The sequence below is a fragment of the Heloderma suspectum genome, chromosome 5 (genome assembly GCF_057233095.1).
Source record: "Heloderma suspectum isolate Gila_16-S chromosome 5, 16-S_ref, whole genome shotgun sequence".
Classification (NCBI taxonomy): domain Eukaryota; kingdom Metazoa; phylum Chordata; class Lepidosauria; order Squamata; family Helodermatidae; genus Heloderma; species Heloderma suspectum.
In genome coordinates this window covers 128,211,839-128,236,012 of record NC_139462.1, presented here as the reverse complement: position 1 = coordinate 128,236,012, position 24,174 = coordinate 128,211,839, and the positions used below count along the sequence as shown (strand labels likewise).

At 42.9% G+C, this 24,174-nt stretch overlaps 1 protein-coding gene across 9 annotated transcripts in view; it reads left to right on the top strand.

The window, feature by feature from the left end:
* The window catches only part of MARCHF10 (membrane associated ring-CH-type finger 10), a 99,104-nt gene that overhangs the window by 58,051 nt on the left and 16,879 nt on the right, over positions 1-24,174 (top strand). For 7 of the 9 annotated variants that reach the window (XM_084857386.1, XM_084857382.1, XM_084857381.1 and 4 more), the window contains 4 exons: positions 1,422-2,820; positions 4,197-4,363; positions 11,055-11,164; positions 14,699-14,812. In XM_084857386.1, the coding sequence (XP_084713512.1) occupies positions 1,422-2,820; positions 4,197-4,363; positions 11,055-11,164; positions 14,699-14,812 (1,790 nt within the window). Of the gene's footprint in view, positions 1-1,421; positions 2,821-4,196; positions 4,364-11,054; positions 11,165-14,698; positions 14,843-24,174 lie in introns of those variants that run through there. The other 2 variants (XR_014792219.1, XM_084857385.1) reach the window with 2 other exon arrangements.

Genomic DNA, 24,174 nt, shown 5'->3' with positions numbered 1-24,174 from the left:
CGAAACATGACAAAATGGCAAAAAAAATGAATAATACACACACTTGCTGTCCAGAAATTATGCCCTGCCATTTGGTGAACCTTTATTTTTATTTTCAGAGGCTAAATGTCTCCTCTTTTGTGGTAGTGTGTATATCTAGCTAGATTTATAAGAAGGAGAGAGGCAGCTCTCCTCTCACATATACAGTACAGTGAAGCTATTGCACTGTTGATACTGAAGGATTTAGCAGAATATTATGCAAAGGGTAAAATATTTAAAATAATCATATGTGACTCCTTGTTCCTGTACTTTATCTGTTGTTGCCTTGTATTTTTATTTATTATGATGATGATCTTATTGAGTAAAACCATAAGTAACATAAGACCCATTCCTTTCAATGGGTCTACTCTAAGTAGGACTTAAGTTGGATTTTACCCATTTTTAAAAAATATTTGTAGGCCGCCAAACCTTTTAATGGAAAGGCAGGCATTAATGTCCTAAATACATAATATAATGCCATTGGGACACACTCTGGAAGCCATTTATGCCTCATGTTAGCTATGTTTTACACTACATATTCTGATGTCACAACAGCCTAGTTAGATAAATGACTAAGGCAGGTAGGAATGGTGTAGGACCCACAGCAACACCATTTCTTCTTGCACTGCTGGGATAACAAGAGAAGCCCTGAATCACGTGGGAGACATCCATACTACAGCTCCTCCCTATGCCAGCATTAACATAGTTTTTCAAGGGTTGCTATTAGTATGGAGAGGAGATGCAGCGTGGGCTCCTCCTTTGTGGTACATGGCTTCTGACAGTACCTTGCCAACATGTGAAATAATGACTTTGCTGTGGCTTCCACAACACGGGTAATGTGAGTACCCAACCTAAGGCTGAGAACAGACAGTTTTCCAGTGACTTGGCAGTAATATTCCATAGATACATCATTGCTCACAGTGAATGCTCATTTTCTGTGTCCCATCATGGTCTCTGGTTAGTGATTTGCTGGATTTTATAGTGCTTCATTCTCCCTAAAACATGACTAGCATTGCAGTAAATTATGTATGCATGGTTTTGTGTGTTGCAAATATTTATGCGCAGCACTCTTATTTTCCCTGCACAATGCCCGAACTAGTTTTAGCAGTGTTTTAAAAGCTTTTCCGTATTCTTAGTATATGAAAGGACACCAAGCCTACAAATTGAAGGACAGTATGGCAAAGGTTAAAGAAGCTGTTTCAGAGGGTAGAGCTGGGGGTAGTGGTGAGGGAAGACCTAAGGTGAGGAGCCATGCAAGCCCCAAGTTAGTTATGGATCCAGGAAATGTATTTTCAGCTGATGATACTTCCATCGGTGTGACAAAATCATTAATACTGAATTAGCGCTTAGGAAGTTGGCAGTAGGCAAATACATTCTGAAAGCAATTGTTGTTCTCAATACAGACCCACAAGATGTCACAGGACAAAGAAGTGGCCCTGCTCTCAAGACTAAGAAGAAATATCAAGAAAGAAGGAACTTTGTCCAGTCCACTAAACTAAGCATAGATAGCAAAAGCCTTGACAAGGATCTCAAAAAAGGGAAAGTTCTAACATCAGCTCAGCAGCCCCCAACTAATCCAATGGATTCTACTGTTCAGGTTGCTAGTGGTCCTTCCATATCAAGCGAGTCGAACAATTCAAACCTTCCACCCATTAAGAATATCCCTATAAGGCCCAAAGAAGATGATTTTTATGCAATGTTGTGCTCAAATTTGGAAGGTTCCACTGGAGAGAATGAAAACACCAAAGATGTTAACCCCTTAGAAGAAGAGCTTCTGTCTGTTGATCTCAATAAGCCTCTTCTTGAGCAAAATAATAGGATTACTGGCCTGTCTTTAACCCAGGTGGAGCAGCATAACTGTGAAATGGGAGTTGGGGGTGATGGAAGAAGGGCTGAACTTTCCCATAGATTGCTACGGCAACATAATATAGCAGGCGACCCAGCTGCTGAACAACCTTCATCAGGGCAAAGAAAGGCAAGGGAGCAAAGGAAGCCTTATGCTCTTGAAGAAACCCTTTCAGAAGAAGCTCATAAAAATGAAGGTGAAAATTTGGCATTTAGTGCAAGAAGCCCACATGCTGACAGCAGGCCAGGAAGTGCAACGGCTGATGAGGCTGTTAGTAATTTAAGTTCTACTGAAGACTGGCCAGGGAGCAATGTCTGTGGCAGAGAAAGACAGTGTTTTGAGAGCAATCAAAGATGTTTTGCTGGACTTGTTAGTTCAGCTAGGCCAACAGTTCAGAGGCCTTCTGTGCATTCTACATTCAATATCCCAGGCTCGTTAGTGCAACCTGCAAACAGAACCGAGGCTGCAGGTAGTGTAGATGTTACTACAGCTTCCATGCAAGTCACAGAACTGAATGGAAGCCCAAGGTTTACTGCTCGCAGACAGCTATCTCCTATAAGAATCAGGGATTCCTTTTCAGCTGCTGAAAGTTGTCATTCCTCATCATCCACAGTCAGCACCTTTGAGGATAGCAGCTTGCTTGAGGATAGTATAAGCAATGGTCTGAGCAGTGTATCTCCAAGCACCACTTCTCATGATGAAGATAACTTTCTGAATTCCCACAGCTCTTCATCTTCCACAGATTCTGCTCACCCATCTCTTTTCCGGGCAAACTTCACAGCACACCTTCACATGACTGGTCCTCTGCCTGATCAAGTACCAATTTTCCTGACAGTATCTGATTTACGAAATCAGAGCAACTTTGTGAGCAGTACAACTGCTTACAGTTCACCAAGTACAAAGGAGATTCATAAGCCTGAGACAGATCCTGAGAAGCTGAAAAAATTGCAAGAAAGGTGAGTTGTAGATAGTATGAGGGGACATCACTGCAAATGTACTTTGCCTCATCTAAACCCATTTTGAGCCAGTCTCAGACTGTAATAAGTCTCAGACTTGTAATCTGTCTTTAATGTCAGAGTTCAACTCTGGAAACTTTGATTTGGAGTTGAGATATACTGGATGGATGGATGGATGGATGGATGGGTGGGTGGGTGAAATGAATAGGAGTTAAGTTAGTCATGACTAACTTAAGTCCCACTGATTTCAATAAGTCTACTTTCAATATGACTAAATCTGTATCCAGCTCATTATAAATATAAATAAATTATTACAAATTATATATTTATTTATAAATAAATAAACTTCCTGACTGTTAGAGCAATACGACAATGGAACCAATTACCTAGGGAGGTTGTGGGCTCTCCCACACTGGAGGCATTCAAGACGAGGCTGGACAGCCATCTGTCAGGGATGCTCTGACCTGGATTCCTGCATTGAGCAGGGGGTTGGACTCGATGGCCTTGTAGGCCCCTTCCAACCCTACTATTCTATGATTCTATGAAATAAAAACACTGAAAGTGAGGTGGGAGGTTGGTTTTTGTTTAATTTGGACTTATTTTGGGAATCAGAGTGAGGCTAGTAGAGGGTTAATGTTGTGTTCACCTTCTTGAATTGCCTTTTTAATGTACAATTGTTTCCCCAAGCCATTGACAGGTGGTATATTAGACACCTTATTATAAATGTGCTTATTTTACTTGTGTGTGATTGTGAATTTAATGCTAATATGGTAGGCCCAGTACTGCATGTGGTTGTTATATTGCACTTAGTTTATAATATTCCTACAACACCCTACAAAAACGTTGCTAACAGGTTATATTGCCATCCAAATTGGAATAAACCACAAACAGAAGGAGCAAGCTGTTCATCACAGAACCGTTATTAGAAGAATACATGTTTTTAAGAAATTGGTGGCAGTGGTGGGAATCTGAGGAAAGGGGGAAAGGGGGGATTCTGGATCTTTGTCAGGGTACACATAGGCATGGATAAGGGACTAGGAAATCTGTACATATATTAGAAATGACCACTACAAACAAAAATAATAATTGGAAGCTCTGATCTGACTGTCTTTAATCGACTGGAGTCTTGGAAAAGGAAAATATCCTCCCTTCTGCTAATTCGGTATGGCAATGGAACTGAGTACAGGCCTAGTGGAATCTACTCACCTAGTGTGTGAGACAGAATTAAGAATTAATAGTTTTTTTGTTTTATTTCACTCCCTACATTTTACCTGTTTTCAAGTGTGTTATAAGCATGTCCTTTTGAATGCCATTGCTCCAGACCATTGCCATATATTTAAATTGTGGAACTTTCTAAAATTTTCTTGTATCTCCAGTCTCCTGGCAGAAGACTCTGAAGAGGAAGGAGATCAGTGTCGAATATGTCAGATCGCTGGAGGATCCATAACCAATCCCCTGCTAGAACCCTGCGGGTGTGGTGGGACTCTTCGGTTTGTCCATCAGGAATGCCTAAAGACCTGGTTAAAGGCTAAGATAAAATCAGGTATGTTTGCAAGTGCAGGCAAAGAAGGAACATTGGCATGTAATTCATTTCAGAAATGCCATCATGATACAGAATGGTCCAGGCACATTGTGGGTCCTTCCAGATGAGGCTTTTATGGTACCATCACCCTTCCCCATTCACAGAATTTTACAAGGGGTCCAGATAACATTGTCTTCCACACATAACCCTCCCCTGTTTTCCACTGTTTCTTCTGTCTTTTTCCTTATGGAAAAAAAGAAAGACAAAATGGAATAGCTGCACAATGCCTTCTGATTGTTAGCACTAGGAACCTTCCATCTGGAAGCACCCTGTGTGTACTGATATCAATGGAAACAAAACTAGATTTTATAAGTATTTAAGTGTTTCACTGAACACTTAAATAACCCCAATAACAATCAAAAAGTGATGGAAATGTGATGAATTTTTTGTTTTTGTTTTGCTTAATCCTGAATTAGACTTTTCATTAGGAGCAATATACATTTCTGGAAGCCACCTTATAACTCCCACTAAACTAGTTGTTCAGTGGTGGTAGCTGAAACTGCAACAAAACTATGTGATTTTTCAGACTGCGGCTGCAATTCCAAAGTGGAGGAAAGCCACTGTTTTGGGATACTATAGTTGCTTTATACTCTCAGAGAAAAATGCACATAACTGGACTTCTATAGGTCCAATGCATTTAAAACATATATTTATTTAAAATATTTATTATACTGCGTTTCTACAGGAAGTCCTCAAAGCACTTTGCATAGTACAAAGTGGTTTACAAATGTATTTCAGAGTTGTCAGTACAGTCTTAGCTGGTGTGGGGGTTGCTTACAGTTTGATAAGGTGGAAGAAGATTTTCTTTGGTCTTCATTTTAAACTTAAAACAAACCTAAGCTACTACTCCAAGCAGTGGCTTAGCTGTACTTGGTCTGGCTGCTGTTCCTTTGAAAATGGCGTGGCCTATAGTCGCTTTAAGATCTTTACATAAAATCTTCACTCCCACTCCTCCCTGCTGTTCAACCACTCTTAGTGGCCTGTAATATGACACTAAAAGCTTCTTTTTCATGAGGAAGGGAGGTGATATGAAGCAGGCCCTTGAGCTGTCCTTGGAACAGGACCTCTTAGTTCTCCCATCAGGAAATCCCTGATCTCTCAGGCCTGGCTGACAGCTCTAATGGGCCCAAAATGGCACCGGACCTCTCGAGAGCCCCTAAAACACCTAAAGATAAAGGAGTAATGCAAAATATTGAGAACATGCAAGCCCTGTTCCAGCAGTTCAGAACAGAATTGCAATCGGATTGATCAGTAGCGTGCCGGACCCTCAGTGTGAAACTGACTAACCTGGCAACACGATTGACAGGCTTTGAAAAAACCGCTGATACTGTGATGGAGCAAAGTCTACTCCAGGGCAGACATCTTAAATGCCTTGATCCGTAATTCTGACCTTACAAGACAAAGTGAAAGATTGGAAAAATAGGAGCTGCAGAGAGAGTACCCGTATTCAAGGCCTGGCAGAGCAAGAGGAGAGGGGAGGTATGATTACGCTTGGTGACCTGATTCAGAGAAATCTGTCCTGGCCTATAGATCACAAAGACATGGATAGGGCCAATCATGCCCTGGGGCCATGCAAGGACTTCACTTACCATCCTCAAGATGTTATAATCCACTTTGCAAACTATGCCCCAAAAGTCCAAACCTGGCAAGCTCATAATAGTCTGAAAGCTGTTGAATATAAGGGAATGGAAATTCTGATATACCGGGGTCTGAAACGTAAGATGCTTTACCTGTACATCTACCAGTGTAAAGAGTCAGGAATCTGATATCTGTAGAGGTTCCCCTTCAAGCTAATTGTCTTCTTTAAAGAAAAGACCCTCGCTGCGGCGACGAAAGCTGAAGCAACAGCTCTGTGTAAAGCACTAGATGGGCCTCTGTCAAAATTGACTTAGCTGTTGGAAGAAGAGGATACTGCCAACTACCTACAACTTGCTGATCCTGAAGCTGGGTGGCAAAGAGTCCATATAACCAGAAAAAAGAAGGCAGCAGATAACAAAGGCTCAAAGAAGTAACAATATGGCGTCAAGGTTCCTGCCACAAAACTGACTGACAGTTGGCCACATTTTGTGTCCCCGTATTGACAGCAAGTAGTATATTCTTGTTTTAGTATATGGAGAGACTTCCCCTTCTCTCCATTATGGGGCCCCAAGCAATGTCTCTATACAATTTAATCTCCCCTTCTTTTATTCTTAATAGCTGGACTGTCACTTGAAAAAGCCACTGACTCCTAACATGTAACTAGTTTAACACAATGGAAAGAAGTGCAAGATGGAGTGGTTAAGTTTTACTTCTACACCCCCCAATGTGCAACACACACACACACACACGGTATGCTGGTGTTGTACCAAACCAATGAGAGAGGCTGCTGTCTAAGTCTCTCCTCTTAGTGAAGAGGAATGTTTTTGATGTTGCTTATCTGTCCAATATGTTCATTTTCACTGTTTTAATTATGAGACTTTTTTCACTGTTTTCATACAGAGATATGAGGGGCAAAACCTGGGAATGTGTGTTGGACTATGAATATGTTTAAAACAGCCTCTACAAATATAAACAGGCTAGGAAGAAATATAAAGAGACAGTCATTAAAATGATGAGGGGCTACAAACTTGGTACTTTCACGTTATAAGAGATGCATCACAAGAAATCAGTGAAGTGCGTCCTGTCTTATCCCTCCCTGAGAGAACAATTCTGTGGAAGTGATTCCTCCAGAAAATGAGGAGTGGCCATAATATTTGCTAACTATTGTCCCTTTGTGACTGAGGATGTCCTCAAAACCCTAAAGGACACTTCATACTGGGGCGGGGGCTCTTGGAGGGATAGAAGACTCACTCTGGGCTCTTTCTGGGCTCCTAACCAAGCCCAGGATACTTTTATTAATACACTTTTCGAATCCTTGGAATCTTTTGTGACCAGTGAAATAATACTGGACTTGGGGGAGTGGGAGACTAAATGCTGCCTTAAATAGAGAATTGTACTGCTCATCTAGATCTCTCCGATCTGTTGGAGTCTCCAAGAAATTAACCAACATCAATCAGAGTGTGATTGATGTCTGGAGAGAAAAATATCCCACTGCAAAGGAAAACACATTCTTCTCCTCCAGATACAGAATATACTCACGTATTGCTTGTTTCTTAGTATCTCAATCCTTGCACTCTGCAGTCCAAAATATAGGCATTGGTTCTATCGTGGTCTCAGTTCATGCCCCTACAAGTCTTCAGTTAAGGTTTTGCAATCCCCAAGAGTGCACTAGGATATGGAGGCTGAACTCCACATTCCTCTCATCCCAGCTTCGTATAGACAGCATAAAGGAGGGCATTAAAACCTTCTATATTGAAAATACCCAACCTTGCTATGGGATGCTATGAAGGCAGTCCTTTGGGGGGTCCTTTATTAACCAAGGTTCACACCTGAAGAAACAAAAGTCCCAAGACAGAAAGCACCTGTTGGAGGAAATACATAGCACACACAAGCAGGCAGGTAGCAACAAAGCATATAAAAATCACCTAGCAAAAACAGTGGAATTACAGGCCCTTGATCACATTCAATTTCAATAATGTATCTTAAGAGACACTTTTATGACTTTGTCAATAAAAGTTCCTGAATGCTTGCTAAATGCTTATCTGGGTATTAAAGAAGAAGCATTCCAGGAACAATATATTGGCCATTAAAAACAAGTCAGGGAAGGTTGAAACACAGCAAAAAGCCATCTATAAAGTTTTCCAGACTTTTTGTACAGAACTGTTATCAATCTGATAATCCTGTAGAGGGAGAGATTAATGAGCAGTTCAATTCCCTGAGACTTAAGCAGCTCTCAGAAGCCCACAAAATTTATTTGGACCAACTTATCTCTGAAGAAGAGATCAAGACTGTAATTAAAAATCTGAAACTTGGTAAGTTGCCTGGAATAGATGGATACACAAGTGATTTTTATAAAATGTTCTGTGAGGATCGTTTGCCTCATCGTAAAACACTTCTGACCAGCATATTAATGGGCAAGGAGATCCCAGAAATGTGAAGACCAGCCAGAGTTATGGTTATCCACAAACCTTGTCAGGACTCTCATTTGGTAGGCTCATATCAGCCCATTTTTCTCCTCAATCAAGATGCAAAGTAGTTCATGGCTATTATGGCCAGGTGGTGAAATAACTTTATCACTTCATATATACATGAAGACCAAATGGGCTTCATGTCTGGGAGGCAGATGGCAATCCCTATTCATAGCACACTTAATCTCATCCACCACAGCATTAAGAATAAACAACCTGTGACACTCCTGTCACTCGATGCCTTCAAGGCTTTTGATAGTTTAGAATGGTCCTTTATTCTGGAGCTCTTAGAAGTGGTTATGGGGAGTGCTTTCTGACAACTACACCAGCAGTCAGAAGTGCTAATCCACACAAACGGTCCAGACTCTTGCCCAATAACCTTACGCAGAGGAACTAGACCAGGTTGTCCCCATCCCCTGCCTTGTTTGCTGTAGCTATAGAACCATTAGTCCACATGATCCAAACAGATGCTAGGATCAAAGGAGTTCATACCTGAGTTCAAGAACATCTCATAAGTTTATTTGGTGATGACATTTTGTTATTCCTATCAAATCCAGCAGGAGTGCTGCCAGCATTAAAGGAAATTCCAGCTAAATTCCAGAACTGCTCAGGTCTGCAAATCAACTATGATATGTCAATGACACTGTGTATGAATACCCCCTGAACACCCAATGTGTCCTTCAGAGTATGTCTCAGATAAGATCGCAGCATTCAAGTCTGAGATCCTTGGGTGTTTTAATTCGCAAAGATCTCCCTCAATTAGTTAACAGGAATTACAGCCTAGTCATTAAAGGTATTAAACAGGAGCTCCAGTCTTGGAAGAATATGAAAATGTCATAGCCGGGGAGGCTAAACTCTATCAAAATGATGCTCCTGCCCAAACTGCTTTTTTGTTCCAAATGTTTCCTCTACTTCCTTCCAATACCCCATTGAAAAAATGGCAAAAACTATCAGAGATGTTTATTAACAATGCAGAAGGGGGGAAATAGCCAGGGTAGCAACATATAGGCATCACTTGAAAAGGAGACTATCTATTCCTTATCTCAAAGTATACTTAACAGGGTTTCAGAGCTGCCAACTTATTCCCATTATACAGAGAGATACTTTAACTCAATGCGGGCCACTCAAAGCATACCAGATTGTGAGGCTCTCCCATTCTTGAAGCTCACAACTACTCTCTTAAATAGAGTGGAGAATCCATTTTATGCAGCCACACTTTGTGTGTGGAAGCCTTGAGCCATAGTGTCATCACCTCCTCTCTCACCACTCTATCCCTTTTGGGACCATCCCCTCTTTTGGGACCCAGACAAAAATCTACAGCATCGTGAGTGGAGAGGAAAGGGCTTTTTTCGCCTCAAAAACCTGTTCGTAAGAGGCAGACCAGTTCCAGTAGAGACACTGGCACTTTCATTCCACGAGGGAGAATTTTCCTGGTTGCAAAAGCACCAAATCAGTTCCTTCAGAACTTGGGTGAACCATGCAATAATCTAAAAGGGTCTTTTTCCCTGATATATAGCTGGTTAGTGAATGAGACTTATGGGAACTCTGCTGGCCTAAGATGCAGTGGGAAACAGATTTGGATGAGGGGTTTTCAGACTCTCAGTGGACCTAGTCATGGTCAACCCCTCCACTTAAAATTATTTCATCACAGATTAGAGAGTCCTCCATGAAAGTTTTATATGGGTGGCACCTTTCCCCTATTAAACAATCCCACTCTGTCCCCCCTTCATTGGTGAGGATGTGTCTCTAGAAGTTCACTGTTACGCATATGGCTTTTGTGTCCTATAGTGGCAGAATTTTGGAAGATGTCTATAAAACATTATGGAACTTGAATTTTATTGTCAGTATTTCACAACAAAAATGAGCAGCTATTACATAAAGACTTATTGAGGCCTTTGCTCGCGGCGGCACATTTAGAAGTCATGGCTCATTGGGAAAACTGGAGATGGACTCTCAGAAAAATGATGGATGGAGCAAATTTGGTCGGTTGCTTTCTCTGAGAAAGTATACTACACCACCTTAACAGGGCTCTAGCACATTCACACTAAAAGACAGACGTACATCCTCTCAGCCAGATCGCCCTCTCACATGCACACGTGTACCCTTACACCCTTCTCAGACACCCCCCCCCCCCCCGCTGATGCATGCAGATCACCTGAGGGCATGTTCATCTACCTCATAGCATGCTGGTTGCAGAGGTTTAAGCCTCTCTGCTCAGCACACTGTGATAGGGTTGAAGACCAGGTTCTTTCCACAGCTCAGCTGAGTTGCAGACAGGTCCCAATCATTATCCCAGTTGTGGTGCACTGGGGAAAAAGTTCAGGACCTCTTCTGCAATTACTAGAAGTTATGCTGAGCCCTAATAGGGCTTCTGACATATTTACAAGAATCAATCCTGTATTTTTATGCTTACCTCTCCAGTTCTAAAATGAAAAACCAAGATACTAAATTCTGCACCAAATACTGTATTCTATGATGTGACTGTAGATATAATAGCCCTGAATAGTGGGGATGACTGGAGTAGTGTTCAGTGAAATGTTAAACCTTTCAACCTTCAGAAAGTCTATACTACAAATAAGATAAAGCAAAGAATTTATGTTCTTCAGGTGCTGAGCTTGGTGCAGTGAAAACATGTGAACTCTGTAAGCAGAGCCTTACTGTAGATCTGGATGATTTTAATGTGAATGACTATTACAGGAACCATCAGCAGTCTCGGGTAAGAAGCCAGATAGAAACCTCAGAAGGTTTTAACAATTTTAAACAATGCCAAGCTTTCCTTCTATGCTCATTTCCTAGAACTTACACATCAATCCAATTAAATGTAGAAATAGAGCAGCAACACTTTTCATGGTTCGCGAGATAGAGATGGCACTGCTGCAAGAGGTGGAATCCAGCCATGTCTTTATCCTGACAAGGATTTTGCTTCATCAGCATTCACAGGGTTGCTTTTCTTCTTCAAATAACAACAAACCTTAGCAAGATCTTATAACTGGCATCCTTGAACCTAAATGGGCTGGGGTGTTGGGCAAGCTGCTCCTGGCACGACAGCAGTGGAAAAAGGCAGATTCAGTGTTGGAATTCTTAGGAAAATGACTGAAAACAGAACAGCAAGAATAACACCACTACATATAAATCTAAGATATGCACACTTTTTATTATTGAGTGGTAATTAAACATTTTTATATTTTACAAGATAAATACAAGAATTAATAAAAATGTATTTGGAAAGTAAATGCTGGGTGCCCATGCTTAGAAAAATATATGCAATCATGGTTGTTGGACCATCACAAAAAGGATATAGTTGAGCAAGAAGCTATATAAGAAACACAGAATTGAAATTACCGGGATGGATAATCTTCCTCATGAAGAATAGTGAAAGCTTTTTTAACAGGAAGAATATGGCCAGGAGGGCATGATAGAGGTCTATAAAATTATGAATATATTGAAAAAGCATTCAGTCTTTTAGGAAACACCAGACTTGGGTGGTCCCAGGAAAATGATTGGCTGTAGTTTGACTCTGTATATTTCTAGTTATCAGAAGCATACTGATTTTCTAGGATATCTAGTTGTCCACTGAAGACAGAGAACTAAGTTAGATGTGCTGCCGCAATGGTCTAACCCTGCATAGCAGCTCTGTGATCCAGCTAAGATTCCCTCTGCTTGCTGTGTATGCTAGTCTGTGTCGCATTCTCAATGATACAGCAATACTGTAAAAACATTTTTAAAACTTCAAATACAGGAACTCTGGCAGCTTCTACAAAGTCCATGGCAACTGTGCAACTCCTCCACAAAAGTACATAAAGTTATACCCTGTCAACACTACTGGTAGCTGCAAAGGAGAAGCACTAGTTACCATATAATATTGTCACTTTTGTGCTAATGACTGTGGAGAAGCTCAGCTGCTATGGGACCACAGCCATCCCAGATTCCCCAGTTTCATTTGCTCCCACTTCCCAATTGTATCCTTACTCTTGAGTGGGAAGTTACTGCAAGAGTTTAAAGCAAATGTCAGATCAGGACAAGGGCAACAGTTTTCTGAGACTCCTTTTCACTGCAAAGTAGCTTTCAGCCATGCAGCCTTCGGTTGCCCAAAGTCTATGCATGTAATGTAAGCTAGGGTGAGAGTCCATGAGCCTTGGGGCTGGGAAAAGTATTCAATCAAACCTTAGGTTCCAAATGTAGAAGCTTTATTAAGATCAGAGGAGGAGAGGTGGGAGAATAGATAGCTTAAAAAAATTTACTCTACGTAACCTCAACTAGATAATCTTAAAGAGGAAGGCATCTCAAACTTACTTGTGAGAAGCAAAAATGTTCACAAGAGGACAAATGTTCACAGTGGATAATTCTCATTTTTAACCATGTGGGACTAGGGGAGCGGGTGATGGAGAGTTGGATCTTCCTGTCAGTCATGTTCAAGTGGGGTTTAGCATGTACATAGATGAACACCTCGGGAAATGATGGCTCACTGGCACCTTTCAGCAATCCAGGAAGGTCTAAGTACAAGATGAGCACTGGGAGAGATTCCAGTCTACTCCTAATAGACAGAACCATAGGGGCAATTGCTTTCTCTTTGCATGGAGAATGGTTGAAACATGACAGGCAGAGTGCTGTGAGAAATGAAGTGCTATGGAATAGATTTTTAAAGAGACAGAGGCTTTATCATCAGACTTTTCTCCTCAGTGACAATCCTTAACTTTCTCTCATACACATGCAAACACTGAAGTCATAACCATTGAAGGAAGTGTAGCTGAGAACAGTAGTCTTCTATTTCATCCCAGTTACTGTTGGTCAGGAAGTTGTACAATATGAAGTGGATAATCTCTCTACAGCTCCTGTTTCTGGTACACGATGTCATTCCTTCTTGGCAAAAAGAAAAGAAAGAAAGATACAGGATCCTGGTATCCTTTCCCTCGCTGGTAGGAAAACAGAGGGAAAGGATTACTTGACTGGAAAAATACCCAGTAGGAAGGGCTAAGCATCCCCTTCTCCCACACTGCTAGTCCAGTCAAATTTGCTGTGATCCAGCCTCCTGGATGCTGCATTTGAGCAAATAAATGGAATAGAATCTTGAGATCATTTGACCTCGTGTACTATACATGTGGTGGGGTGTACTAGTAGCAGATCTACAAGTTTAAACTAGAATCTGCCCTAATAATTTAGAAAGAGAAGGCCTGATTTTAAGAGCAGAAGCCATGGGAGGGGGGAGCAGAACACTGCCCCCCCCCCGGATTACCTCCTTACAATCTGTCCCCTAGTGTGAGTTTTCTCTAGACAGGCTCATATACCAGGCAGCCCAACTAGGTGAAAATAATCTTGTGTCACTGGCTGGGTTTGCACAGAATGCTAGCCCAAAGTTTATTTAACCCATGGGTTGTTGAATTCTGGGTTGTGATGTGTGAACCCAGCCATGCTAATAAACCAGGGTTTGTTAAGAACATAAGAAGAGCCATGCTAGATCAGACCTAGGGCCCATCTAGTCCAGCATTCTTTTCACACAGTGGCCAACCACTGTGACCAGGAAACCACAAGGGGTTGGACTCCCTTATAGTCTATATAGTCTTTGAAGCCCCTTCCAACCCTACTATTCTATGATTCTATGAAGCAGGACACGAGTGCAACAACACCCTCCCACCCATGTTCCCCAGCAACTGGTGTACATAGGCATACCGCCCGAGGTACTGAGCACATAGTCCTCAAGCCTAGTAGCCCTTGATAGCCTGTTTCTGCAAGAATTTGTCTAACCCCCTTTTAAAGCTATCCAAGTTGGTGAACATCGCTACATCTTGTGGTAGCGAATTCCATAGATTGTTAACCACAAACAACCCAGAAAGTGAACCCATGGTTTGTTGTTTGGCTGTGAACTCTGGGTTACTTAAACCATGGGTTGTCATTACATTTGAATCCAGAACCGTGGATTATTCATTGATTGTTTTGCCAGGCTACAGAGCCGGCAGGCATGAGTGGTAAAAAAAACAAACCCTGGCCACTCTACATGCCAGTACTACAGCATTGTAAAGGCATTTGGGATTCAGGGAGGGAGGAAGTGGGCAAAGGAGAAGGAAAACAAACAACCTAGGGATTTAGAAAACAAAATGCAATTTGTTCAATCATCTACCAGACAAACCTGGGTAGGGAGACAAACCATACATTAAGCATGGGTTAAATAAACCACAAGTAAGCATTATGTACAGACCTGGTAACTGTGTCCCAAGCTTTGGGAGCAACTCACAAGCTTTCTCTCTATATATAGGCCCAGGACGAGCTGATGAACTCAGGTCTCTACCTTGTGCTGCTGCTTCACCTGTATGAGCAAAGATTTGCAGAACTTATGAGATTAAACTACAACCAAGCCTCAAGAGATAGGGTAAGAGGCAGAAAAATAATTCTTCTTCGTGGTCGCTGTGCATTACACACATGAGCTCTGGGCCTGTGCGGAGCCCCATTTCAGGAAACGTCTATAGCTGAGAATTGTTTTGGCAGGAATCCTCCCCCACCGTCCACTGTGCATGTCTAGCATGGGTTCCTGCCTGTTCCCTCAGTTCCTTGACCGCCATTGCAACAGCATCATCAGGAACTTAATGCATCCATTTGGACTGACTTGTTTGCTGAGGTTTTATTTTGTCTTTTCTTCTTCTGATACCATTTTTCTTGCTTTTACAGTCTTATTTACTTATTGTTTTTTGTTTGCGGACTTTGCAATCCCTCTGTCACATCAGGACATATGGCCCTGAAGTCACCATTTAGGGAGTGCCTCCGTTGCAAGCTGCTGCCAATGGGACAGTCGCTCACTGTGTCTACTTTGGCCACTCCCTGCCAGTCATTCACAAAGCAAGTCAGACGAAACTGCTCAGACTCCGTGCAGTCTTGTGGAAACAAGGATTGGAGGCTGTGGAGGCATCTGAGACAACCATGGACCAGGCACACTCCTCCCCAAAACAGCAGGATCAACCCCCAGAGACTGCACTGCAGTAGCATGAGTTACTGAGTCCAGCTTTGCCAGTCACTCCAGCCCTAGTCAGGGGCCATTGTCGATGGCTAAAAAGCTGTCTAAAAAGGCAAGGACTCCCAAGTCAACAGAGCCTCAGTGAAAGGAGGAGGAGGATTCAAGGAAAGATGGTGAACCAGCCTCTGAAACTCCCAGGCGTGTACCAATTCCACCTCCACTGATAAATTCTCCAATTCTGATGAGGCAAGTCGACTCCGTACTGACGCGAGATTTGCCCCGGATCACGTCATCTTCAGAGGGGGAGTTAAGGGATTCCTCTCTGTCCTGGCGAAGGGATGAGCTGATGCAATGTCAGTCTCCAGCCTGAGTCATTCACCACTGGGATGACTCTCCTGATGTATTAAGATCGGGTTGTTACCCTTCAGAACGGAGAATAAATCCTCACAGGACATTTGATCATTGGGATTGATCACGGTCTCAGTTTGACTGGGACCAACAATCGGAATGGTCATTGCCACCTAGGTAATCCTACTGTTGGGATGACTGGTGATACCATAGGGATAGTGATGCACATTATGGTAGCCCTTCGTATTATGTGGGAGAGCCACCTCAGTTTCGTGCACCCCTATTGGCAGCCATCTCACACCCACGAGACGAAGGGGTTTTTCTTTCGTCGCAACCACCATTGGAACCAAGACCACAGTATGCCTTACCAACGACGCAACCGTTTTCAGGTCCACTGGTCCCAAGATCACCAGCCCCTGCTTTGTCAACCTATCTCAATGCTTTGCCTTGTTCACAGGCAGAGAGAGAGAGCAGTCTGCTCCACTTCCAGCATCCCCTCACTCTGGCGCCGATGAGTACCAATCAAACTGTTTCATACTCATTGGTAGCCCATTCTATCTTGTCCCCTGATGGGGCCATAGGAACTCAGGATCCTATTTTACCATCTGAACACATGGGCCATTTTTTGGAGCAGATATTAAGAATGGCCAAATCATTGGGTCTAGAGGCTCAGCACCTGGTTGAACGCATCAAGGATCTGATGCTGTTCACATGGAGACATCAGCGCAGGTGGCTATCCCATTCCCACCAGTCCTTTTACAGACAGTCCAGCAATCCTAGAAGGCCCCATCCTCTATGGCACCAACTTCAAAGAGGCTCAAGAATATGTACTGTGTTCAAGAGAAGGACCTGGGCGTCGTCTTTACGCTTTCATAGCCCAGTTCCATAATTGTTGAAGCCTTGCAGGGCTGATCTCAACGCGTGCATGCTTCTCTGGTGGACAAGGAGGACAAGAGACTGGATTTGATGGGAAGACGAATCTACTCTTCTGCCACCCTTGGACTCCATGTAGCCAACTACCAAGCAGCCATGTCCCAGTAGCAACTTTTTTTGTGGGAAAAGGTTGGATCCCTCTTGGAGCACTTGCCTGAGAAGAAGCAGGAGCTGGCAAAAGTCTTTCAAGCAGAGGCTTCTCATCGTTCAAGGCAGCAGATAAATACAGCCCATCACTAGGCAGATTGTGGGGTGAAGGCTATGGTGGGGTCGGTAGCACTCAGACATCATGCCTGGTTGCACTCAGCTGGTCTCTCCCAAGAGGCCAGATGCAGAATTGAGGATCTCCATTTTGATGGAGATAGCTTATTTAACTCTAAAATGGATGACGCAATGGACTCCATCCAGAAGGCAAAAACAACTGTCAAAAAAATGGGTGTGAGTTTTCCCCCTCCACTGTATAAGCAACAGAGATGGTCTTGTCAACTGCCATTCCAGCAGCCTCAAACTCAGAGGGACTGTCCATACCAACCACAGCCTCCAGCACAACCTAAGAGGCAGTATCCATCAGCACGGTACCGTTCCAACAAGAGGAAGGGAGAACCTAAAGGAAAGCAGCGCCTTTGACTTAGCCATTCTAACTGTTCGTCCCACTATGCCCCATGATGTCCTGATGAGCAAACTAGCTCAAAGTGGGCTAGATGAAGCAACGATCTGGTGGATCCACAGTTGGCTACAGAATCAGACTCAAACAGTGCTTATCAGTGGGACCTTCTCAAACTGGGGAGAGGTAACAAGTGGGGTACCGCAGGGCTCAGTCCTGGGCCCAGTGCTCTTCAACATTTTTATTAATGACTTGGAGGAGGAGGTGCAGGGAATGCTGATCAAATTTGCAGATGACACAAAATTGGGCGGGATATCTAATACTTTGGAAGATAGAAACAAAATTCAAAGTGATCTGGATAGACTGGAGCGCTGGGCAGAAAACAACAGAACGACATTTAATAGGGATCAATGCCAAGTTCTGCACCTAGGAAAAAGAAACCAAAGGCACAGTTACAAGATGGGGGATACGTGGCTCAACAATACTACAAGCGAGAAGAATCTTGGAATCGTTGTCGATCACAAGCTGAATATGAGCCAACAATGTGATGTGGTTGCAAAAAAGGCCAATGTTCTTTTGGGCTGCATTAATAGAAGCATAGCTTCCAAATCCCGGGAAGTACTAGTTCCCCTCTACTCAGCACTGGTTAGGCCTCATCTGGAGTACTGTGTCCAGTTCTGGGCACCACACTTTAAGAAGGATGCAGACAAACTGGAGAGGGTTCAGAGGAGGGCAACAAAGATGTTCAGGGGACTGGAAACAAAGCCCTATGAAGAGAGACTGAAAGAACTGGGCATGTTTAGCCTTGAGAACAGAAGGCTGAGGGGAGATATGATAGCACTCTTCAAGTACTTGAAAGGTTGTCACAGAGAGGAAGGCCAGGATCTCTTCTCCATCATCCCAGAGTGCAGGACATGGAATAATGGGCTCAAGTTACAGGAAGCCAGATTCCGGCTGAACATCAGGAAAAACTTCCTGACTCTTAGAGCAATACGACAATGGAACCAATTACCTAGGGAGGTGGTGGGCTCTCCCACACTGGAGGCGTTCAAGACGAGGCTGGACAGCCATCTGTCAGGGATGCTCTGACTTGGATTCCTGCACTGAGCAGGGGGTTGGACTCGATGGCCTTGTAGGCCCCTTCCAACCCTACTATTCTATGATTCTATGATTTATTGTTCCCTCTTCAGCAAGCATCTGTCCTTATAGCTACATGTATGGTAGAGAATAACAATGGATTCCTAGGTGTTATCCATTGTCCAGAGGGGCTACAAGATCGCATTCAACGCCCTCCCAACTGTTGATACCATGTGCACCATGGCCCCTTCAGTATAGTTAGCAATGGAAGTAGAATCCCTTCTGTGGAAAGGAGCTATCAGACGCATCCCATCCCATGATCTTCAGAACAGGTTCTACTCCCGATACTTTACCATCTCCAAGAAGGATGGAGGACTTCAACCAAACTTGGACCTCAGAGAGGTCAATTCTTTTATAAAGCCCAGGAAGTTCCACATGACTACATTAGCATTGATTCTACCACTCCTGAAGAAGGGTGACTGGTTCGTATCGATAGAGTTCAAAGACACATATTTTCACATCGCCATTGCAGAATCCAGTTAATGTTACCTCCATTTTGCCATTGGTCTTGTTGCATACCAGTTTTGGATACTACCTGGTATCCAAAGTATTCAGATAATTCAGACTGGTGACGCCACTTTGTGTATTCACGAAGTGTATGGCAGTGGTGTGTGCTCATCTCCGTGTCCGTCCACAGGGTAAACAGTCTCTCAGTGGTAACTGAATGAAACTTTATTGTTCAAAGCCGTAGGCCATCACAATTTAAAAAACAGAATACAATAAAAATATAAAATCAATTTAAACACAGTACACAAACGTTAATTAAAATGACACATTTGGATCTCACTTCCCCGCCAGAGCAACAGCCGCAAAGTCCTTCCCCCTAGATTTATATGAGGGTACAGTATGATGCCTGGCTCTTAATTGTCTGACAGCCAGGGAAAATTTTGCAACCTGGGTCATAACATATACATTGTTGCCTCCAAGCAATGTACAAATCTGATCCAAGGAAGATCTGTTTGACAGAAAACAAAGGATATGGTGGAGAAATTTATATTTTGAGTTCTTCATACAAATGGCAGTGAAGTAAATAGTGTTCAGTATCCTCAACTTCACCAGACTCACAGATGCAGAGTCGTAAATGAGGTGGGGTATTGTCAAACCTCCCCTCCAGATAAGCAGAGGTCATGCATTGGAATTGCAAAGCTGTGAATGACTTTCTTAAAGGAGCCACAGTAAGAGTTGTAAAGTATTGCTCCAGTCCGAATGGTGTTTTATATAATGGATACCAAGTTGAATACAACATTTGTGTGATAGTATATAAGTCCCACTGCTGAGAATATAGATGGATTCTTTCTTTGAACAACTGTTTAACTCAGTAGGAAGAGTAGGTAGGTAAGACTTCTGTGCTAATCCCATGAATATGTAGGATGTGTCTTACAGGATTTACCCAAGAACTTTGCATTGGAATTTGCAGTTGTTCCAAGAAACATTTTTTGGCAGGTGGGAACCATTCATACAAGACAGCTTCAGCCAGTATAGGGCAAGTGCAAAATGAGTGCATGATTCTATGGAGAGTATTCCTGTTTCCGCCCTTAGAAAGGGAAGGGGTATGCCTTGAGGGACAGCTAGCAGGAATCTCATAAAGGAATTCTGCACCACCTCTAAAATGGAAACATTGGTATACCCCCATATCTCTGCACCATATAACAGTTGTGGAAGTACCTTCTTCAGATAAACCTCAACTGCCGGCGTGACCAAACTCTCTCCTTGACCTTTAAGAAAACGCATTGGGGACTGTATAGAGTGGGAAGGTTTCAATTTAACTGTCTTCAAATGAGGTTTCCATGAAAGCTGAGTGTTAAACTCGAGGCCCAAATATTTAAAATTACTCTGCTGTTCAATGGGCTTATTATCCAATTTCCATGTATGGAAACACTACCACTTTTGTTTTTGTATAATTTATTAATAGGTGATCTTTTGTGCAGAACTTACTCAACTGGGTCAGTAACCTCCACATCCCAATTAACGTGGTGAAAATCGTAACAGTATCATTGGCGTACAAAAGAACTGAGAGCTTGACATCCAAAATAGAAACCAGAAAGTGTTCCACACCACTCAGTTCCTGTACAGTGTTACTGATATAAAAATTTAAAAGGAAGGGGGCCAGAAGACATCCCTGTCAGCTGGTATATTTTCTGAGAGCAATCCATTTGCCCCTAATCTGACCCTAAGTGAGGTATTAGAGTAGAGTTTTTGTTTTAATACAGGAGCTGCCTGTCAATATTTGTGGCAGATAATTTTTACCATAGATGGTCTCTGTGTATAAGATCAAATGTGGGACAAAAATCCACAAAGGAAGCAAACAGCTCTCTTCTACCCTCTTGAGAATATTTTTGAATCAAGTGATGGAGTACAAAACAGTGATCTATTGTGGACTTTCCCTTTACAAACCCAGCCTGTTCTTCAGCAATAATTGAATTTTCAGCAGCCCAGGACTCTAGTCTACATAATAAATGTTTGGAATACGGTTTAGAGATAACACTGAGCAAGCAATTTTGGTCTAAAATTCTTTGGATTGGCCTTAGAGCCTTTCTTATCCATTGGCACAGCTACACTTACTCCCCAGCCCCAAGGAATTCTCCCATGATGCTTTATATAAGCAAATGTGGTAGCAAGAACTGGACACTACCAGTCAGGATTTGCTCTAAACAATTCTCCTGGGAACATATCCTCTCCAGGGGCTTTCTTGCAGGTAAAGATTTAATTAAAACATTTATTTCATCTGGGGTGACAGGCTCCCATTCACGGCAAGAGGAGAGGACCAAAAAATTCATATTGTAAGTAGAGTCTGCATTGATCCCGGGGGGAAAGTGGCCAAAAAGTGAAGAAAAATGAGCATGCCACTGCAATGATGTAATTTGGTTATCAATAGGGCCATTATAACCTCTTATCCCTTTTACTACCAGGGCCCAGAATCTGGATGAGTCCCTTTCTAAAGTTGCCAGACCTAACTCCATCCATGATTGTCATGTGTACGCATCCTTTTTTGATTGTAATAAATTTTTATACTCTCTTTGGAGATATATGTATAAGAAACGAAATTTTCCGAAGTGTCCTCATGTCTCAGCTTCCTTATGGCTTTTGCTAGGGTGTGCTTCTGAGCAGTGCACTGTGCATCAAACCAACCCTGATTACCCTGATAGGGTATTTAGCTGGGTGGATGGTTTTAGAGCTGATAACAAAGAGCCTAATCTTTTGAGCTATTTTATCAAAAATTTCTAAAGGGTCTGGGGTGTTACAGATGCTGACGGGCAAACTTTTTGAGCCACTCACCACAGTAGATCTTCACCTATTGTCATGGAAAATGGCATTTCTTGTAGCCAACACTTTGGCTACACTCCATATTGACCCGCCCTACTTAATTTTTCATAAGGACAAGCTTGTTCTTCAACCAGATGTGGCCTTCATACCGAAGGTTATCTCAGATTTTCATGTAAATCAAAATATAGTTCTGCCTGCTTTCTTCCTGGCTCCTATCACTCAGGAGGAGTCCCAACTTCACACCCTAGATGTTTGCCGAGCCTTGGCATTTTATAAATCCAGGACAGAACCATTCCATCAATCATCTTGCCTCTTTCTCTGCTATGGAGACATCCAGAAGGGTGCTCCGGTTTCATTGCAGCGGCTCACTTCATGGGTAGGACAGACAATAAAGCTTGCCAACAAGGTAGCGGGAGTCCCCTTATCGGAATTGGTCAAAGTGCACTCGACCAGAGCAATCACTGCATTGGTGGCGTAGAGCTGCCATATGGTCAAGACCACCTACATTTATTAGACATTACCAGTTAGATGTTCAGGCTTGGAGGGACTGCACTTTCGGATGAGCAGTCTTGTCATCGATACTGAAGCAGACCATTGATCCACCTCCGTAAGTTAGCTTTTTAATCGCCCGTATGTGTGATGCACAGAGACCACGAAGAAGGAAGACAGGTTGCTTACCTGTAACTGAAGTTCTTTGAGTGGTCATCTGTGCATTCACACAACCCACCCAGCATTTCTGCTTCGGTGTTGATATTGATATCAGTGTTGATACTGGGGTGTTTTTTCTCTCGGGTCCAGTGCTGCAATGGTCAGTCTAGTGGAACTGAGGGAATAGGTAGGAACCCATGCTAAAAGCGCACAGTGGACAGTGCGGGAGGGTTCCTTCTTCTTGTTTACGTAGGAAGCTTTGAGCTGTGTCACACTCTGGATACAGCAGCCTGGATACAGCAGTATTCCATTACTGTGGTAAATATGTAGGATGTGAAATAGAAACACTCCTCCCCCCAAATTCATACCTGGGAGCTGCAGTTAGCCTCAGTGCTTTGAACTGTGTTCACTGCATCTCCTCTTTGCAGTTTGCGTATTTCTTGCAACAAATGCCAGCATACCCAGGGAGCTGCATAAAGGGTGAAGCAGCTCCGGCATGCATCGTATGTGGTCAGTTCCCCTGCCAGGCTGGTTATGACCCTGTACATGCTTACTCAGTTCTCCTCATGCACCATCCTCCCCATTTAAATCACACAGTTCACCTCTACCTCTGTGGCTGATTCGTGCTGGGAAAAGCACCAGCCAGTTGGGCAGCAGCAAGGGGAGATGTGTGATGAGATCTCGGTATGCAGGGATGAGAGGCTTAAACCTCCCCATCCCCACGTGTGGAGCTGGTGGGGGAAGAGACTGAATGTATGACTGTCTGTCTGTGTGGGGAGGGGAGGGGAGGGAGGCTGTGTGCGTTTGCGAGTAGATGATGAGAGGGAAGGCAGCATGTGCATGCGTGTATATTTGTATGTGTGAGAGTGGGGGGAGTGAGGGGGATGCTGACCCTGGCTATGGCCACTGCTTTCTTCTGCCATAGTCATGCATACCACCAGCAGATGTGGCCCTAGGTGGCAAAAAGGTTGCCTGCCCATATAGTGCAGTATGCTGTCCATTGCCGCAGGAGCTCTGGCTGCAAAATAGTTATTTTCAAGGGTTGTCTGCAATGTGTGCCTCTTATAACAATCATTTGTTATAATGATTGTTACATTGCAATCATGACATCAACCTTCCCCAACCTGGTGTCCTCCAGATGTTTTGCGTTTCAGCTCCCACCAGCCTGAGACAGCATAGCCAGTGGTCAAGAATCCCAGGCACTGTAGTACAAAACAGCTGGAGGGCACCAGGTTGTGGAAAGCTGTTGCACATGAACACCGACTATGTTTCTGTCCTATAATGGCTGCATCAACAACATGCCTTTGACTCCTTTTACTACATAATATTGAGTATTGCATGGGTCAGCTCTCTGGCATAGCATATATATGTATATTTCATCCTTGCTGTCTTCATTGCCTCAGTCATCTTTGATTCATTTATGACAGCAAAAATAAAAAATCATTAAAATGTAACTTACTGTTATGAAACTACATTTTTCATGAATATCCAACATGTCATAAATATGCAGCACCTATAAAACCCCTTGAAATTATGGGCGCATTGTATTTTATGTATTACACTTGAAACCCCTACCTCACTTGTGACATCGTTTGCTAAATGGCTAAGATTCTAGTTATCTACCCAAGGTTTTTTCAACCTATTATCTTTGCCTTGAAGACCCTGCAGAGATTTCCTCCAGACATAGAAGTGCACACAGGAAGGTATCCAGCCACAGGACTATGTGCAAAGGAAGCACAGCTTTTCATTTTGCCAACAAACCAAGAAAGGATTTGGACTATTTACAGTATCTTCCAACATTATGACTAATTCCAGCTTTTCCTATGTCTCAGATTTCAGCAACAGTACC